A 15,631-nucleotide genomic window follows, 5' to 3' on the forward strand; every position below is an offset into this window, starting at 1 on the left:
GCCTTAGCACTGAGGCACAGGGGCAAGGGACAATTCTTCACATAGAGGTCCAAGCATCCCACAGAGTCAGAACAGTAACGTCCTATAGGACGGCTGCTCAGAGGTACATTACCGCAGGTCCTGGTAGCTTGTTCAGACTCCATCTCACAAATGAGGAGGGCCTGTGAGACGCCAGCCAGCAGGCCAGCTTTGGGTAGTTAGTGCTGTCAGGAGTCCTGTCACTGAACAAGGCTCTGGGAAGGTGATTCGTTTTTCCCAAGCAATTAAATAAAGCTCCTCAGAGAGCATACTTGGCTAAGTCTCCAGGATAAGTGAGTCTCCAGGAAACAGAAGAGGGGTTCTAGAGGTCTTTGGAAATGAAGGGCCTGGAATACCTAGGGACAGTATAGAAGCCTTTAGCAGGGCTGGTTGGAGCATTTGAAACAGGAATCCAAGGCAGTGGACGAGGGACAGGAAAAGGCCTGGCCTAGGAGGCATTTCTGGAGCTGAACTGTGCCTAGGAGAGGAATGGGGAGAGAGAAGGTTTAGGGATGAGTCAAGGCTGCTGACTGCAGACTGTTAGACATTGCCAGAAGGTGGAACCTGGGGCAGGCTGTGGTGGTGAGATCTCAGGACTTCTCAGCGATCAGCCTGAAGATGGGCAACAATGCTCTGAGGCAGAGGTCTAAAGCAGTAGGGAGAGATCAGAATTGAGCCAGGGCCAACACACAGGCAAGGAAGGGGCCTAGAACATCTATCCACCAAGGAGACCAAGGAAGACCTAGCCAAGAAGTCATGACAACTAGGCTGGAATAGAGCAGGAATGTTAGAAGCTTCAAGACCCAGGATGAGAAAAGACAACAGAGACATTACACAGAGAACACCCTTACCTCTAACAGAGCCCCAACTCACCAGACCCAGGCAGACATAACTCCTGGTATGCTTCCCTCCTTTGAAGGATGAGCCCAGGACCCCTCTTCTGAGGCCTACCACCCAAGGGTACTAGAAGTTTAGGTCAGTGACTGAGCCACATGATCTAAACTAGAGACGCAGTCTTCCCCTCCAAACATGGGGTGACCCTGAGACCCACGGAAGGATGGTGTGAGGGTCTGATTAGGGGCCTGCCTCCCCCTCTCAGGGTGTCTGGCCTTTCTTACCAGAGATCCTCTCCAGAGGAGCCTGGGGAGGGGAGGAGTGTGGAGCACTCAGGCTTCACACAGGAGGCCTGGCCTCTGCTCCTGGAAACAGCCCGCTGCGGGGAAGCCCTGGGCAGCCCATATCTGAGACTCTTCACGTCATGGTTAGGAAGATAGAACAATTAGAAGAGGAATGCTCCACAATTCTGACCCTGATGCCTAGCCTATCATCGCCTCTTTCCCTGATTCTCCTTGTCTCGGGAAGTCAGGGCACTACCTGTCATGGGGACCCCGAGCCCAAGCCCCTGAGCCAAGAGTTTCCTTACTGCCTTTGTCAAGGAACCAAGTGGCCAAACCTGTCTGGACACCAGATAGGCTCCACTGGTTGGCGGAAACCAAGGGAACCTGAGCCTTTCTCAAGTCCTCCACACCACCTGAAATGAATCTCTCTTCCCCTATAGCCTCAGGAACTCACACAGTACTGGATGCCCTGTTCTCCGGGGCAGAACACCTCTCTCAACGTACCATATGACCCCCCATGACCCCCTCCCGGAAGTCAGACCCTGAGTCCCAGCTGTCCTGACAGTGAAGGACCCTATGTGAAAAGGGATGGACTCCAAAACAGCTGCCTGAATCCTCCTAGGAAGAGTTTCCTAAAGAGCAGGCACAGTCCACAGCAGCCCTGCACGCAGGAGCCACCAACCTGCTCTCCCGGCCCCCAGCCCCGGCACCCACCTCCTCCACCTCCTCTTCTCGCTGGCGGCTGGGCTTGGTGTAGTCTAGCGGCCGATCCCACTCATCCGGGCGGGAGGCCTGGCTGGACTGGGGTGAGGTCATGGAGCTGCTGGGGGCACTGGTGCTACTCTGGCGCTGGGAGACATCAGGAGACTTGAGGCCAGGGCTGCTGCTACAGCTGCTGCTGCTAGGGAAAGCATTTTCCCGTTTTCGGTGTTTGTGCATACTCAAGTCCAGAGTTCCATTTTCATCTACCTCAATATCCACAGACTACAATTGCAAAGGTGAAGAAATATATGTTAGAGAGCCCAGCCCTTCCCACCTGTGCTTCTGGTACCGCTACAGAGCTACAGACAGCCTCAAGCACGGACTCTCACGGGAGGAAGCACAGCAACCGGACGGACAGTGCCCAAGAAGGAGCCATCACGTCCCGAGGGCAGGCGAGGGAGCCCTCTGATTCCTCTCCCTCCAGACAGCACAAAGCTAGCCCCAGGAGACATGCTGCCAGGCTGGGTGACACTAGGCTCTTCTGTTGAAAAGCATGGCATCTACATGACCCTCGTAGCACAGTACACAAGGCTGTCTCAGGGAGACCCATTCATCCTGTTTGACTATTTGGACCATGACCAGGAGGGGGCAAAGTTAAGAATGGGAAGTATCGCCAGGTGCCAGTGGCTCACGCCTGTAATCCTAGCTACTCAGGAGGCTGAGATCTGAGGATCACAGTTCAAAGCCAGCCCAGGCAGGAAAGTCCATGAGACTTTTATTTCCAATAAGCCACCAGAAAACCAGAAGTGGTGCTGTGGCTCAAGTGGCCTTGAGCTGAAGAGCTAAGGGACAGTGCCCAGGCCCAGAGTTCAAGCCCCACAACAGATGGGGAAAAAAAAGAAAAAGAAAAAGAAGAAAAGAATGGGAAGTATCAACTAGACCCCACTGGAAGCCAGTGTGCTTAACTGAAAACTACCCACCCCCTCCTTCGGAGGCTCTACGGGGTCACGCCCACCTTGCTGGGGAAGTCCTGTGGCTTTGTGCTGAGGTTCTCTGGCATCTCCCAGCACCGCGTGGAGAGGTTCAAGATGGCAGTGGCAGCCATGTGGGCCGCCTCGGCGTCGTGCGAGTAGTCGAAGCCTGCAGAAGAGGGTGAAGTGCTCCTCAGATAACCACTGGGGGGAGTGCTCCCCCGGGAGGGGGCCTGTGGGGAAGGTTTGGCTGCAAAAAGGGAACAAAGCTGCGCTGACATGAACCTGAACAGACACATCAGACGCATGGTGAAGTACGGGGTGCGGTGACAGGGGCTTGTGGCCAGCCACCACCCCCCGGGTCCACCCACGCCTCTCTCACCACCCCCTTTACCAATACAAAGGAGGCATCTCACTTCTGACCTGACCAAAATTTGGAAAGAAGGAGCAAAACTCTACAAAGCACACCATGAGCACTGACCAAAAACCGTTCCTGCAAATCTAGGGCAAACAAAAATAACTTGCCTACCAGCAAATGCCTAAAGAAACTAAGGAATTCCTAATAGAGTGTTGAAAGGTCATGCACATGGAAACTTTTGTCACCTCCTCTCCATAGGCATTACATCTAGCTAACTTTGTGTCCCCAGTAATAGTCACTGCTACCTTAATAAAGCAGCAGTAGGACTCCACAATGAAGGCATAAAATGTTATCCTTTCTACCAACTAGACTTCAGCCTAAAAAAATCACTCACCTGACACCCTGAGTATCTAGGAAACAAGAAAGATCCAAGTATATGGAAAGTTCACTGTAAGTCCCTCCTTAGAAGCACTATCCATCGCACATCTCCATGTGGACCCCAGCTTCAGCCTCACTAGCAGCATCTACTGACATCAGAAAGAGACCCTCCAGCCCAGGAGCAACCAACCCAAGGAATTTTACTAATTTAGAAAATTCATTCCTGCTCCCTGGGGTAAATGCCTGGCCCAGTCCCATGTGTGTACTGGCTATTCTTCTATCTCATATGCATTTCCAAGGCTGATGGGCTTGTCATTCAAAAATGTGTATGGTAAGTTGCAAGAAAAGGCCAGGAAGCCAAGCACCAGTGGATTGCACTTGTAATCCCAGCTCCTCAGAAGGCTGAGATCTGAGGGCCATGGTTTGAAATAAGCCCAAATATTAACGTCGGTGAGACCAAAAAGCTGGAAGTGGAGCTGTGACTAAAGTGGTAGAGCACACTAGCTTTGAGCACAAAAAGCTCAGGGGCAGTGCCCAGGCCCTGAATATAAGCCTAGAACCAGCACACACATACACACACACACACACAGCACACACACACAGCACACACACACAGCACACACACACACACACACACACACACACACACACACACACACACACACACAGAGGGGCAGGGAAGATTGCCGTAGATTTGCAGGAATGGTTTTTTGTCAGTATACTTGTCTAGAAAATGTGTTGCCAATGTCACAAATAACATTACTTCCAGTAACAGGATCCTTCCTTCCAGGATCCTACCCTACTTAGTCCTTCAGCTTGATTCTTCCCAGCAACAATGTTAGGGAACAACTGCACTGAGAGAGAAGTTCTCCCTCGTGTCAGTAAGTTATTCACATCTATAACAGATCTGGTGTTTGCTTCACGAATCATTAGGAAACAGATGAATGTAGATGGAATGTAAGCCTTGATTTTTGCTTCACAAATCATAAAGACACATACACACTAAGTGTGTGTGAGTGAATGTGTAGCCCAGGGAGGCCTCCACAGAGCCTCGTAGGGCAGCTGAGCTTAAGGTGAAACCTCAGGTCTGCAACCCAATCCCTCCTATCTTCTCAGGGCATTCCTTCATCCTCCGAAGCAACATGGGAGGACAGACAGACAAGAGCATTCTCCCCAACTTACACTGGAAGGCTTTGGGTGAGGTTTCGCTGGTCTGAATCTTTGGGGCAAGCATACGTTTGCCAAAAACCTGAGCGTCAAAACTTGCGTAGTCGAAGGTAACCTTGGAGAACTTCTCCAGCTCCTTGGCCAGGTTGGCCCTGGGAGTGGTGGGAGCTACATTGGGACGGTAGCTCCCATAAGGAGGGACCTCGAGCTGCTTCACGAAGCACATGGGTCTGAAGAATAAGATAAATGAACAGCCTGTGAGGACGCAACCCAGAAATCCCAGGTTAACCCCTCCCATCACACCCAAGCAAGAATGGAGACCCATCTCCCATATCCTGCTCCTAGAAGCTGGTTATGAAGTATGAAGAGTATGAAGAACCCCTGAGACAGGCCTATAAACAGTATGACAAAGGGCGGCCTATAAGGAGGAAACAATAGCAACCTGGAAGAAACCATAGTATGTCCACTGGCAGCCAAAGGAAAGGCCTGAGACTTAGGAGAACTTAGGCCAGAGCTCAGGCGAGCAGGCGTCCAACAGCTCAGCAACCATTAATGAGGTCTTGGCAGAAAGCCCAACGGCAGCACAGCTGAGCACCACAGCAGACCACTAGAAGGCAGAATTCTAGGGGCAAAATAATCTAGCACTTCAGCAAAAGCAAGAATTAGGGCATGGTGGGTTAAGAGCAGAGGTTTCTATGTCCTTCAGGCAATGCCTCCGTTCTTGAAGTGGGGAGCTGCTGGAATGGTCACCAACAACAAAAAGGGACATTGTGATTACCCAGTTCATTGTTACTGGTTCAGGGAGAGTTGTTGGGAAACAATGCACCCAACACAGGATGTAGAAAGGAAGATGAGCTGTGAGGACTGAGACAGGAGAGCACAGAAGTGCTTTGGAACCAACTGGCTCAGAGAGATCAGAAAGAAAAGGGGCCCAGGTGACTTTCTAGCTCTCATTCTTTCTGACTGGACAAAGCAATACCCTTGAGCATGATGATGAAAACCTCTGAAGACTGAACACTTATAGAACTTCAGTGTGGTCTGAGAAGAGAATCACTGGGCTGGCCCTGCAAACCACAGAGCCCACTCTAAAGGACCTAGGAAGACCAGATACCAGCAGGGATCGGGTGAACCCATGGTCCAAGAAGAGTGGGAATCCATACTGGACACGCCCAGCAGGATCTGGAGAGGCTGCAAGAGCAAGGTCAACTAGCCACTGGCACAGAGACATTGGCTTTGATCTTAACAGATTCTCTTGGCCAGGCTTGAGCCAGTATCTGCACACTTCATGTTGGAGACATGCAAAGCTTTGCAGCACTAACCCTTACAACCTAGGTTAGGACTCCAGAAATATAGGCCCCAGATAGAATCAACAGTTTCATGAAAGGTTTCTGTGTTGTGCTGCCATTACGAGTCCTGGCAAGTGTTCATCACGGGGAGGAAGGCAGAATGTCACTGGAGTCTCATGAGACTTTGTTTGCTGTCTGCTTTTCACAGGTGGATATTAACGAAGGCCAGAGTCCCCGAGAGTGAAGTCTCAGAGCCTGTCCTCTCACGGACATCAAGCAAAGTCACGTCCAGGCCTCTTTTGACATTTCTGTCAGTGTCTTACACCAAAACACGGGGAAAAAATCAAATAATAACTGACAGGAAGCTAGAAGTAAGAGCATAAGACAGAGTAAAAACCGTCTGAGAGCCAACTGGTGGGACTATGCCACCGGGGACCAGCAGAGTTAAAAGTGCCAATGGGTAGGACTTGAGTGCTCCAAAGACTGGGAATACCAATGTGGCTGGAGAGCCAGAGCTATAGTGCGGGGGAATGTTCTTTGGGAGAGGGCCTCTGAAACAGGCCGGAGAAGAGCCAAACATGGCAAAGCCTAAGTGGGCAGCTCCCATCTGGCTGGAGTGTGCCAGGAAAGGAAGAGGGCGGTAGCTAGGGGGGCCTACAAGAACAGAGCAGTGGCATGCCACCCTTGTCTCCCACTCATGTGCGAGGAGACAGAAATGGAACAGGTGTCCAAAACACAGGAAAAGGAAAACATAAGTCAGTCCTAGTTTCTCAGAGAAATGAAGAGCAAAGTGTCCTCTGAGTGAGAAGAGCAAGTAGGGAAAGGAAGGAGTGTCCTCCCAGCCAACTGCACCTGTGCTTCCAGGACTCATACCCCCACACCTACAGAGACAGTAGTGGACTGCACTCCAGAGACATCTCTGAAGACAGGCTGGAGGGGGAGCCTCAAGTGAGTCCCTCAGGCTCTGATCTTATGTGTGACATCTACTTTCTAGGGTTTCCTGAATGGGGGACTAAGCAGATGTGCTCTGGACAGCCCTTCAGAATGCTCCTTGTTGGTGGAAGTACATTTATTCATGCACTTGCACACTTGTCTAAACACACTCACATGGATGCATACACAGCAAATGGTTACTCAGACACACATACACATACCTACCTGCACACAGGCCAGCAGGTGACCATACAAAAGGAGTACTTTGGGGAGCAAGGCTTATGCCCCCCCTCATCTTGTGTATGGTCAACTCTGGGATGGGAGAGAAAAGAGAGCAGCCAGATGCTTCCTGCTTAAAATGCTCCTTCCCACTGGCACAGTCTCTCTCTGCACATGGTTCCTCCAATAAAGGAACTGGTCGGGTTAGATATCTTGAAAGAGGGCAAGGTCTAAGGCTAAGGCCAGGCAGCCAGGCAGATATCTACACCTTGGTTGGGGCCCTAGAGAGCTTGACAGATGTGAGACTGGCCCTGTATGCCGAGGTACACATGTGTTTGTACACACACACACACACACACACCCCACCTGAGACTGAGCGAGGGACCCTGCCGGCAGGCATCTAGGAGGTAGTCCTTTCTATTTTGTGGCTTATCTCACCCACCTGAGAATCCGATCTGAATTGGAGCTATTCTTGGAAGGGTCTCCCGCCTGTGGCTGCTGCTTCTCATGAGACTTGGCCAATTTTTCAGCAGCAGCAATCGGACATCCAGACAAACTAGAAGAATGAAAAGGACAGACATTGAGGCGTTCCCCAGCCCAGGCCTGTTCCAGGAGCTGCAGGCTTGTGAGGCCCAGAGTCAGGAGCATAACTGACATTCCAACAGGACAGGGCTTTTTGTCCAGCTTTGTCCTATGTTCTCAACGTACAGGCTTCTCAGTCCATTTTTGCTTAAGAAAGTGCAAGCCTTGGGCAGACCCCCTCTTCTCCATGGGTCAGTCACTAAGCTCGCTCCTCCCCTCCCTCCTCCCAAGGTTGGAATCTGGAGCCAACTCTGAATCACACTGTCAAGGAAACTGACCACAACCTGGACACAGTACTTGCAAGATGCCTATCCTTCCCTGGAAAGCATCTTCCCCTCAAAAGAGAAGAAGGGAACAGGTTCATCTGTCAGTGCCAACTCCTAGACTGTGGGGGTCACACAATCACACTGACTCGGGCACTTGACTCTTTTTGAACAAAGTGGTCTTGAAAGCCCTGGCGACTCTCCCAGCTAAGAATGTGCCCACCGGGGCTCAGACACACCCTACGAGATTACCACCTGCTGCTCTCCAGGTGGGTATGGGTCTGATCCATTCTCACGGAGGAAAACAAGACAACTGAATGGACAGTGAACAGAAGCCTTGTGACCACTGGTCTTGGAATTCCTCCAAAGCAGCCCCAGAGTGCAGCCTTGGCCACTGAGTTTCCTGCTTATGTTCTCAATTGTTTCCTTCCACCCACAGACAGGAGATTTTCCAAAAGTGGACAGGCTGTGACGCCCACAAGGGCATGAGACTTCTCAGAAAAGGTGCACGTGTGCCCCAGCTCACAGGGTGCTAGCTACAACACCCTGATCTGGTCTCACCAGCTGCCACCTGCCCAAGCAAGGACACAGCATTTCTCAGGAGCTACACGTCTGCCCAGAGCCATTCCAAGACAAGGGCCCTGGGACAGATCTGGCAGCCCGCATCCCCACCTCAGCCCAGCTCAAACCAGTACCTTCTATGTGTGTTTCGGTTGCTGTTCACGTGGCCCTGGCCTGTGCAGCCAGGAGTGGGGCACTTTAGCACGTTCTCATGCATGGCCAAGACTGTAGAAGAAGCAGGGAGGACAGATGTGAGCAGGTGTGCTTAAGGGGTCAGTGCAAGGAGATCCAGGAGCCCTCCAAAGGCTTTGTCGGCAGAGGGAAGCCGTGATGGCCTGAAGCAACAACCCTGGGCAGCTCCAGACCAGAACCACAAATGCGAGCACTGTCTCCAGCCGACTTGGGTATGTGCCTTCCCGCTGTTTTGCAACTCTGAACCTAATTTCCACAATTTCTTCATCCAGACCAAGGGTTAAGCTTTCAGACACAGAGGTCACAGAAGACATAGCCATTGCCTTTCACAATATGCGTCTGTATCTATCAGGGACTCTGATCCAACCTGGAATTTCTAGGTGGAGATCTGAGCCAGTTACATCCCCTGCCTTATATGGCTCAGATTTGGGCTTATGACGCTTGAGGGAATAAGAATGAGCATTTGGGAATCCCAAAGGGACAGGGCTCTGGGCAGGCTGCCCCTTCCAGTGGACATGTCTAATACCACAGGAGCCTGAGCCTCGGGCTGTGAAGCTACTTACTCTCTGGCGGGATTCTGTCCTTGTGGGGACAGCCAGACAAGCTGCGGTGGTGAGGGTACAACCCAGTAACATGGCCAGTTCCATCACAGCCAGGTGTTGGACACTTGATCTCACGCTTCTCGGTTCTGGAAGAATCTAAAACATACAAGATACACCCCCATAGAGCCAGGAGGCTGGGTAGTGGTTGTAAGAAGAAAGAGACAGATAAAACTTCTTCCATCGTTCTAATATCCAGAAGCAAGGGGTGTGAGACTGCTTAGGAGCCAAGAGGGGCCAGAGCGGGAAAGCGGGAAAGATGGAATCATCTTTAGATAGGCCTAAGCCAGTGGCTCTCTCCTACCCTAAATGCAGGGGGGCAAACTTTTGAAGAAAACAGCCCAGGTCGTGGCTGCAAACAGCTATGGAGGCCTCGTAGATGAGTGCGTTTGTCACTCTCCCTGACAAAAGGTGACTTTGGGCTTTGATGAAGTGAAGAGAACAGAGGTTAAGTCATTTACTCAAGGCTGTGTGACAATTAAATGCCTGAACAAAAAAAAAAAGTCAGTCATAGTTACTGACCTCTCCTGGCACTGATCAGCCCAGGCACAGGCACACTGTAAGTATGGGGACTAGAAGAGGATCCTCAGAGGGTGGCTGGCATCTGGATAGGCTAGTCCAGAGCCAAGCCCAGAAACCCAGCACCACAAAAGGCAGGCCTGGCGGAGGGCTCCAAAGAAAAGAAGCCCTGGCTCTGCCCTTCCAAATTTGAATGGACAGGGATTCAGGTTTCCACTCGTCTGGGCAACAGTGTCCTGAGGAGCCCCCAAATCTGTACCTCATACGTGCCTTGTCCAGAGCACTTACTTCATCTACCCCTAACATCAGCCCCACTGTCTGCCCTTCCACATGTGTGCAAATTCCTACAGCCAAACGGCCCTGTCTGATATTACCAAATCTACCCTCCACGTCTTCCTGGGTTATGTCCTCAAAATCTACCCCTAAATGCCGGGCATTCTATTTCTTGTCCACAAGTCTAAGTCCTTCACATACCTGGGCTCACTAGGTGTCCCACCAGAGTCTTCCCTGTTCTACAGACCCAAAGCCTCAAACCTGGCTCTGAGTCTGTCACCTTCAATCTGTGTTCCCTGATGCCCATGACCCCAAGCCTAAGCCTTCAGTTTCTATCCCCTTGTCTCATAGACATGGATATTCCCAGAAGGTATATCTCGGTATCTGTACCAACAGATCTCCTGGCTGAGATGACCATGTGTGTAGCCTATGGGCTCCCCATATATGCATCTCTTAACTTCTTGGCCCCTGACTCCTATCTGAGTCTCACACATACTCACTGCATTCCCACCCACGCACGCACGCACACACACACACACACACACACACACACACACACACACACACACACACACACACACACACACACACACACACACACACACACACACTGCTGCCCTTCCTGAGAGCAGGCTGTATAAGAGCACAAGGACTCCCACTACCTAACTCTATCCAGAGAAAAGAACCTAGCCTTGGAGAGGGAAAGAAGAGACTGAGGTCAAGGTAACACCCTGAAATTAGGAGAGTAGAGACATCAGGCTCAGAGAAGTGTAAGGGTCAGAGGTGGCATTTCCAAGGCCTGGCCTCCTAGCATTACAAGCTAGTTCACTTATGGAGCAGCCCCAGGCCCCTGTCTGGGTTAAGAGTACATGACATGGGCAGAAGAACACACATGACCAGCCCGTCCTTCGGATGCTGGTGGTCACAACACTTCCTCGGACCTGAACTGCTGTGTCCATCCCATCCCCAACATCAACCCAGGCCCAAACCCCTTCCAGAAGTCAGGCTGGGCTGACTCCCCACCACAGCCATTCTGTGAGGCCGAGGAATGCCATCCTCGCACCCTAGGTTCTTTAAAACTAAAACCCAGGTGCAAATGCAGGGCTGTCCGCAGGCTGCTACCCCCAGAGGAGCAAGAGCAAACTAATAACCCTGTGTCTGCCTAATGGTCTCAACCACACAGAGGAGCAGGAGATGACTGAAGGCTGCCCAGTGTCAGGGTCTATCACCGTACGACCCCTGCCACAGACTCAGGGAGGGGTGGCACTGACCAGCCGGCAGCACACGAGCTGGGACACCAGCCCTCCTACCGCCGTCTCTCTCTCCCACCTAGCCCCTTCTACACAGCTCACCCTCATGTGTCTCTCCAGATGACTCTACTTGAAGGAGTACAGCCCATTTCCTTCCTCTTTGGCACAGTTCTGTGTGTATTGTTCCATCTGCTTTTCTATTCTTCCCTCACCCCAGCTGTAAGAACCTGTGGTCATGTCTCTCCCTAGCCTGCATGCCTGGGGTAAGGCTGCACTCCTTGGTAAAGTGCCAGGCAGGCCACACCAGCCTACCTTTGCTGTAACAGCTCTTCCGAACAGCATCCAGAGTTTTCAGCGCCTTCCCTGGCTCACTTGGGCCCATCTGGCTCTGCTCAACTGGCGGACAGCCTGGCTCACACACAGCGCGCACCTGCTCAGCCTTCAGGGCAATGGCTTGTTCCAGAAGACCCAGGTTTCCACGCGTCATCATGTCGTACATCTCTGACTCATCTGTGACCACTGACTTCTGGGATCGAGCATCTTCATCCTTGTCGTCATCAGAGCGAACCTCCACAATGACTGAGTACTCAGGCTTGGGACTGTGTGGTTCTGGACACTGGGGCTCAGGGCCCTTCTGGGCAGAAGTATGAGAGATGGCCTCCCTGAAAATCACATCAGGACCTGCCTCCTCTTCCCTGTCTTCCTCCTCTTCCTCCTCCTCCTCCTCTTCCTCTTCCTCCTCCTCCTCTTCCTCCTCCTCTTCCTCCTCTTCTTCTTCCTCTTCCTCTTCTTCCTCCTCTTCCTCCTCCTCCTCCTCTTCCTCCTCCTCCTCCTCCTCCTCCTCCTCTTCTTGACTCAGAACACCTTTCTGATTACTGAACTCCTCTCTGGCCACATCCTCCAGGGACTGGGCACAGGGCTCTTGGGAATGGTCACTGGTGACCTCAATGACCTCTTCTGCATCTTCTGGCTGGATAAAGAGTTCCTTCTCACTTTCATCACTGGTAGCCCCCTCCGTAGTCTCCTCCTGGAGCAGGTGCACAACACTGGGGACTGGCTTGGCCACCTGGACCAAGTCCTCCCCAACCAGGGTCTCTTCAGCAATTTGACCCAAGTTTAGAAGAGAGGTTGCAATGATTCCCTGGTAGCTGCTGTAGCTGCTCTTGGAGGGACCAGAGGGGCTACTGGTGGGGTTAGATCCAAAATGAGGCTTGATGGGGCTCCTTCCTGCATAAAATCAGAAACACAATGGGGGCTGGAGGAGAACAGACAGAGTATCTCCAGGTCTCTGCTCTTAACCAGAAGCCACCTTTCCACCTGATTGCCCAGATACCAAAGTCTAGGAAGAGGTACAGGATCTAGGTGTGGCCCTTCCCATCAGCCCTCAGCCTGGATGCAAAGACCAGGGAGATCCTGCATGCCTCTGTCCCCTGAAAGCCAAGAATTAAGTCACTTTGATATTTTTCAGCTCCAGTTATTTCCTAACGAAAGCCAGGTGCTAGCGGCTTTCACCTATAATCCTAGCTATTCAGGAGGCTGAGATCTGAGGATCTGAGATTCGAAGCCAGCCCAAACAGAAAGTCTGTGAGACTCTTACCTTCAATTGACTGGCAAAAAGCTGAAAGTGGAGGTGTGGCTCAAATGATAGTGTGCTACCCTTGAGTGGAAAAGCCAACCAAGGGTACAAAAGCTGGAGTTCAAGCCTCAGTATCAGCATACACACATGTGCACACACACACACACACACACACACATCTGTAATAATATTTAAAGGAACCAAATTTATAGCTTTTAACTCCAATAACTAAGATGAGTTGACTACACACCAGCCCCGTGGGACTCACAGTCAGTAGCAGGAGCATGTGCTGCTACTGTATGCTCACACACACTGAGGAGGCCCAGATAGCTCCAGCCACGAGACCTGACCCAGGGCTTCAGCTCCAAATAGCCTTCTCCTAACAAGCATGCATATCAGGGTCTTTTCTACCTGGAACACAGAAGCTACCTTGGTTCCATGGACCATGCTCTTGCTCCAGAGGACTAGAAGAAAATCAGAGAGGGATCAGCCTGGATGGCTTCCAAAATAAAAGGGCTGGAACCTTACTCAGTGATACAGCACCTGCCAATAAAATGGGGGTGAGCTCTACCCAGCTCCCCGGCCCCAGTACTGCCGCAAATGGCAAAAGTCCATCTCAAAGTCAGCTGATCCCAAAAGCTTGTGGGGAAGGAGGTTGAGAAGGATTGGGCCTCAATTTTCATTCCAACTCCCAGAACTCACTCTGAACTCTGCCGCTCTGCCAGGGCTCTGGGGGAATGATAGAAACTCCTCTCTGGAGATCAAGAGACTACCCCTTCCTACACTCGCCAAGGTCCAGGTCCTCCCTGTGGTTAATCCTGTGGTTCCCACAGCGCGGAGCCCCTTGACTCCCTCTCTCCTCCCTCAGCTTCCCCACGTTCCTCTGAAGCCCCCTTTGGAGTTCCCACTCCGTCCTTCATCATGTGATGTGCGACCTGAGGTACTTCCTCACGCCTCTCCTTAGTGTCTGAGCCAACGTCTCCAAAATCCATCTGAGAGCCCCCACAGACACGCCATCTTACACATAGCACAGACACTGGTGCACATGCACACCAGCTCAGGGTCTGCATGCCTTCCCACTTCTCCCTACGTGATACTTGCACACACCACAAACCCCTGCAGCCCCGGCAGCTCCTCTCTCAGGAAGCGGCCCGTGTTGGCACAACACATGCCTTGTTCTCGGGAAGGCTCTACTCACTCAGGCTAGCTCCCTCCCTGCTCACAGGCTGCAATTCTCCAGGCCACACTAAGCAGCCTTTATTCAGAGAAGAAAGAGCGACAGAGCACCTTCAGCTGGCTCCAAGCGATGAATCTGCTCCTGTCCTGACATCTCAGCATCAGCCTCCTCCAGAGGGCCTTCCGATTCGTCTGAGACAGAGGCTTCCTTCACCCCCGCATCCTCACTGCCGTCACTGTCCACACGATAGCTCTCATCCAGAGCCAGCCTCAGGGGGTGCGACTTCCTCTTGGACACCAGGTGCTCAGCCTCAGTGCCCTCCTGCTTCCTCTTCTTGGCCAGAGGACAACTCTGTAAACTGGGAGATAGAGAGGGTGAGGCAAAAGGCCAGGCCAAGGCCACAGAAGCCTCTGAGCATCTGTGAGCATCTGAGCCCTGTGAGCATCTCCTGGGGTTTTTCTCCCTCTGCTGCCACTCTCAGCTGGAAGCCCCAAGCTCTGATATATTTAAAATCTTACATCTAATTGTGTATATGTGTGTATGTATTTATGTATGTACGTATATATGTATCGGACCAGGAACTTTTAAATGTGTGTGTATGTATATAAACACACACACACATATATATGTATGTATACATACGTATCCGTTTAAAAGTTCCTGGTTATATTTTAAATTGCATTGCAGTGGGACACCTCTACCCTTGCAGCAAGGATTCCTAGTCCTTCAGGGCCTTGCTGACCTGGGCTGCTTCTCTCCAAGTCATCCCACCAGATCCAGCCAGTATCCCACAGATACCCTAACCCAGTCTCCAATCATTTCCCCTCACTCTCACCCCTTATGTCTCATCTTCTGCCTTTTACATCCACACCAATCCTGTGAACCTGGCATGGCAGTGGGGACATCTAAGGAGATCAGGAGGATCACATGAAATGACCACACTGATAGCCTTAGCAGCAGTTCACATTAGGGCCCAGGTTGGCCCTCAGACCTGTCCAGTGCCTAAGACCCTGTAGGTCTGTCAGGGCTCTGGGGGATGATGCAAGACCCTCACTCCAAAGGCCTGCGTAGTGTCAGAGGCCAGTGTTTACCATGGTTCAGGTTCCTGTGTGCTGAGACACACCCACAGTTCAAGGGTTGCAAGAAGTTGCCAATACCCCATGCTACTTTGGACCAGCAAGACAAGGGAATTGCAAGGCATCCTGATGGGAGGAGAGGGGCAGGCTTGAGTCCTCCTGGGCTGCACCAGGCCTGCTGTAAACACTGCCACATGAACACACCCCTGTCTTGAAGCAGCCCCTGGTGAGAAAACCAAGGCACAGCTGTCTGGCTGCTTCCTCCTGGCTCACTCCCACCCAGACTCATCCAGGCAAAGGCCCCACAGGAGTATGGTCCAGAGTGAAGACAACTGGGGCCAGCCTGGCACCAACAGCCACAGACGGAAACAGAAGATGTTTAATCCATAGAAGGGCCTAGAGTCAGGGAGGGA

The 15,631-nt window shown here is 51.8% G+C and overlaps 1 protein-coding gene across 2 annotated transcripts in view; it reads right to left on the reverse strand.

Moving 5' to 3' along the window:
• The window catches only part of LOC138822767 (myelin transcription factor 1), a 69,951-nt gene that overhangs the window by 18,501 nt on the left and 35,819 nt on the right, over positions 1-15,631 (reverse strand). Inside the window, exons 6-13 of one of the 2 annotated variants that reach the window (XM_070015709.1) lie at positions 14,253-14,500; positions 11,702-12,616; positions 9,312-9,446; positions 8,691-8,781; positions 7,593-7,706; positions 4,728-4,942; positions 2,854-2,978; positions 1,851-2,120 (exon numbers count right to left, since the gene is read on the reverse strand). In XM_070015709.1, coding sequence (XP_069871810.1) covers positions 1,851-2,120; positions 2,854-2,978; positions 4,728-4,942; positions 7,593-7,706; positions 8,691-8,781; positions 9,312-9,446; positions 11,702-12,616; positions 14,253-14,500 — 2,113 coding nt within the window. Of the gene's footprint in view, positions 1-1,850; positions 2,121-2,853; positions 3,060-4,727; positions 4,943-7,592; positions 7,707-8,690; positions 8,782-9,311; positions 9,447-11,701; positions 12,617-14,252; positions 14,501-15,631 lie in introns of both variants that reach the window. The other variant, XM_070015708.1, reaches the window with a different exon arrangement.

This window comes from Dipodomys merriami, unplaced genomic scaffold, assembly GCF_024711535.1.
Source record: "Dipodomys merriami isolate MVZ:Mamm:240054 unplaced genomic scaffold, mDipMer1.0.p SCAF_1142, whole genome shotgun sequence".
NCBI lineage: Eukaryota > Metazoa > Chordata > Mammalia > Rodentia > Heteromyidae > Dipodomys > Dipodomys merriami.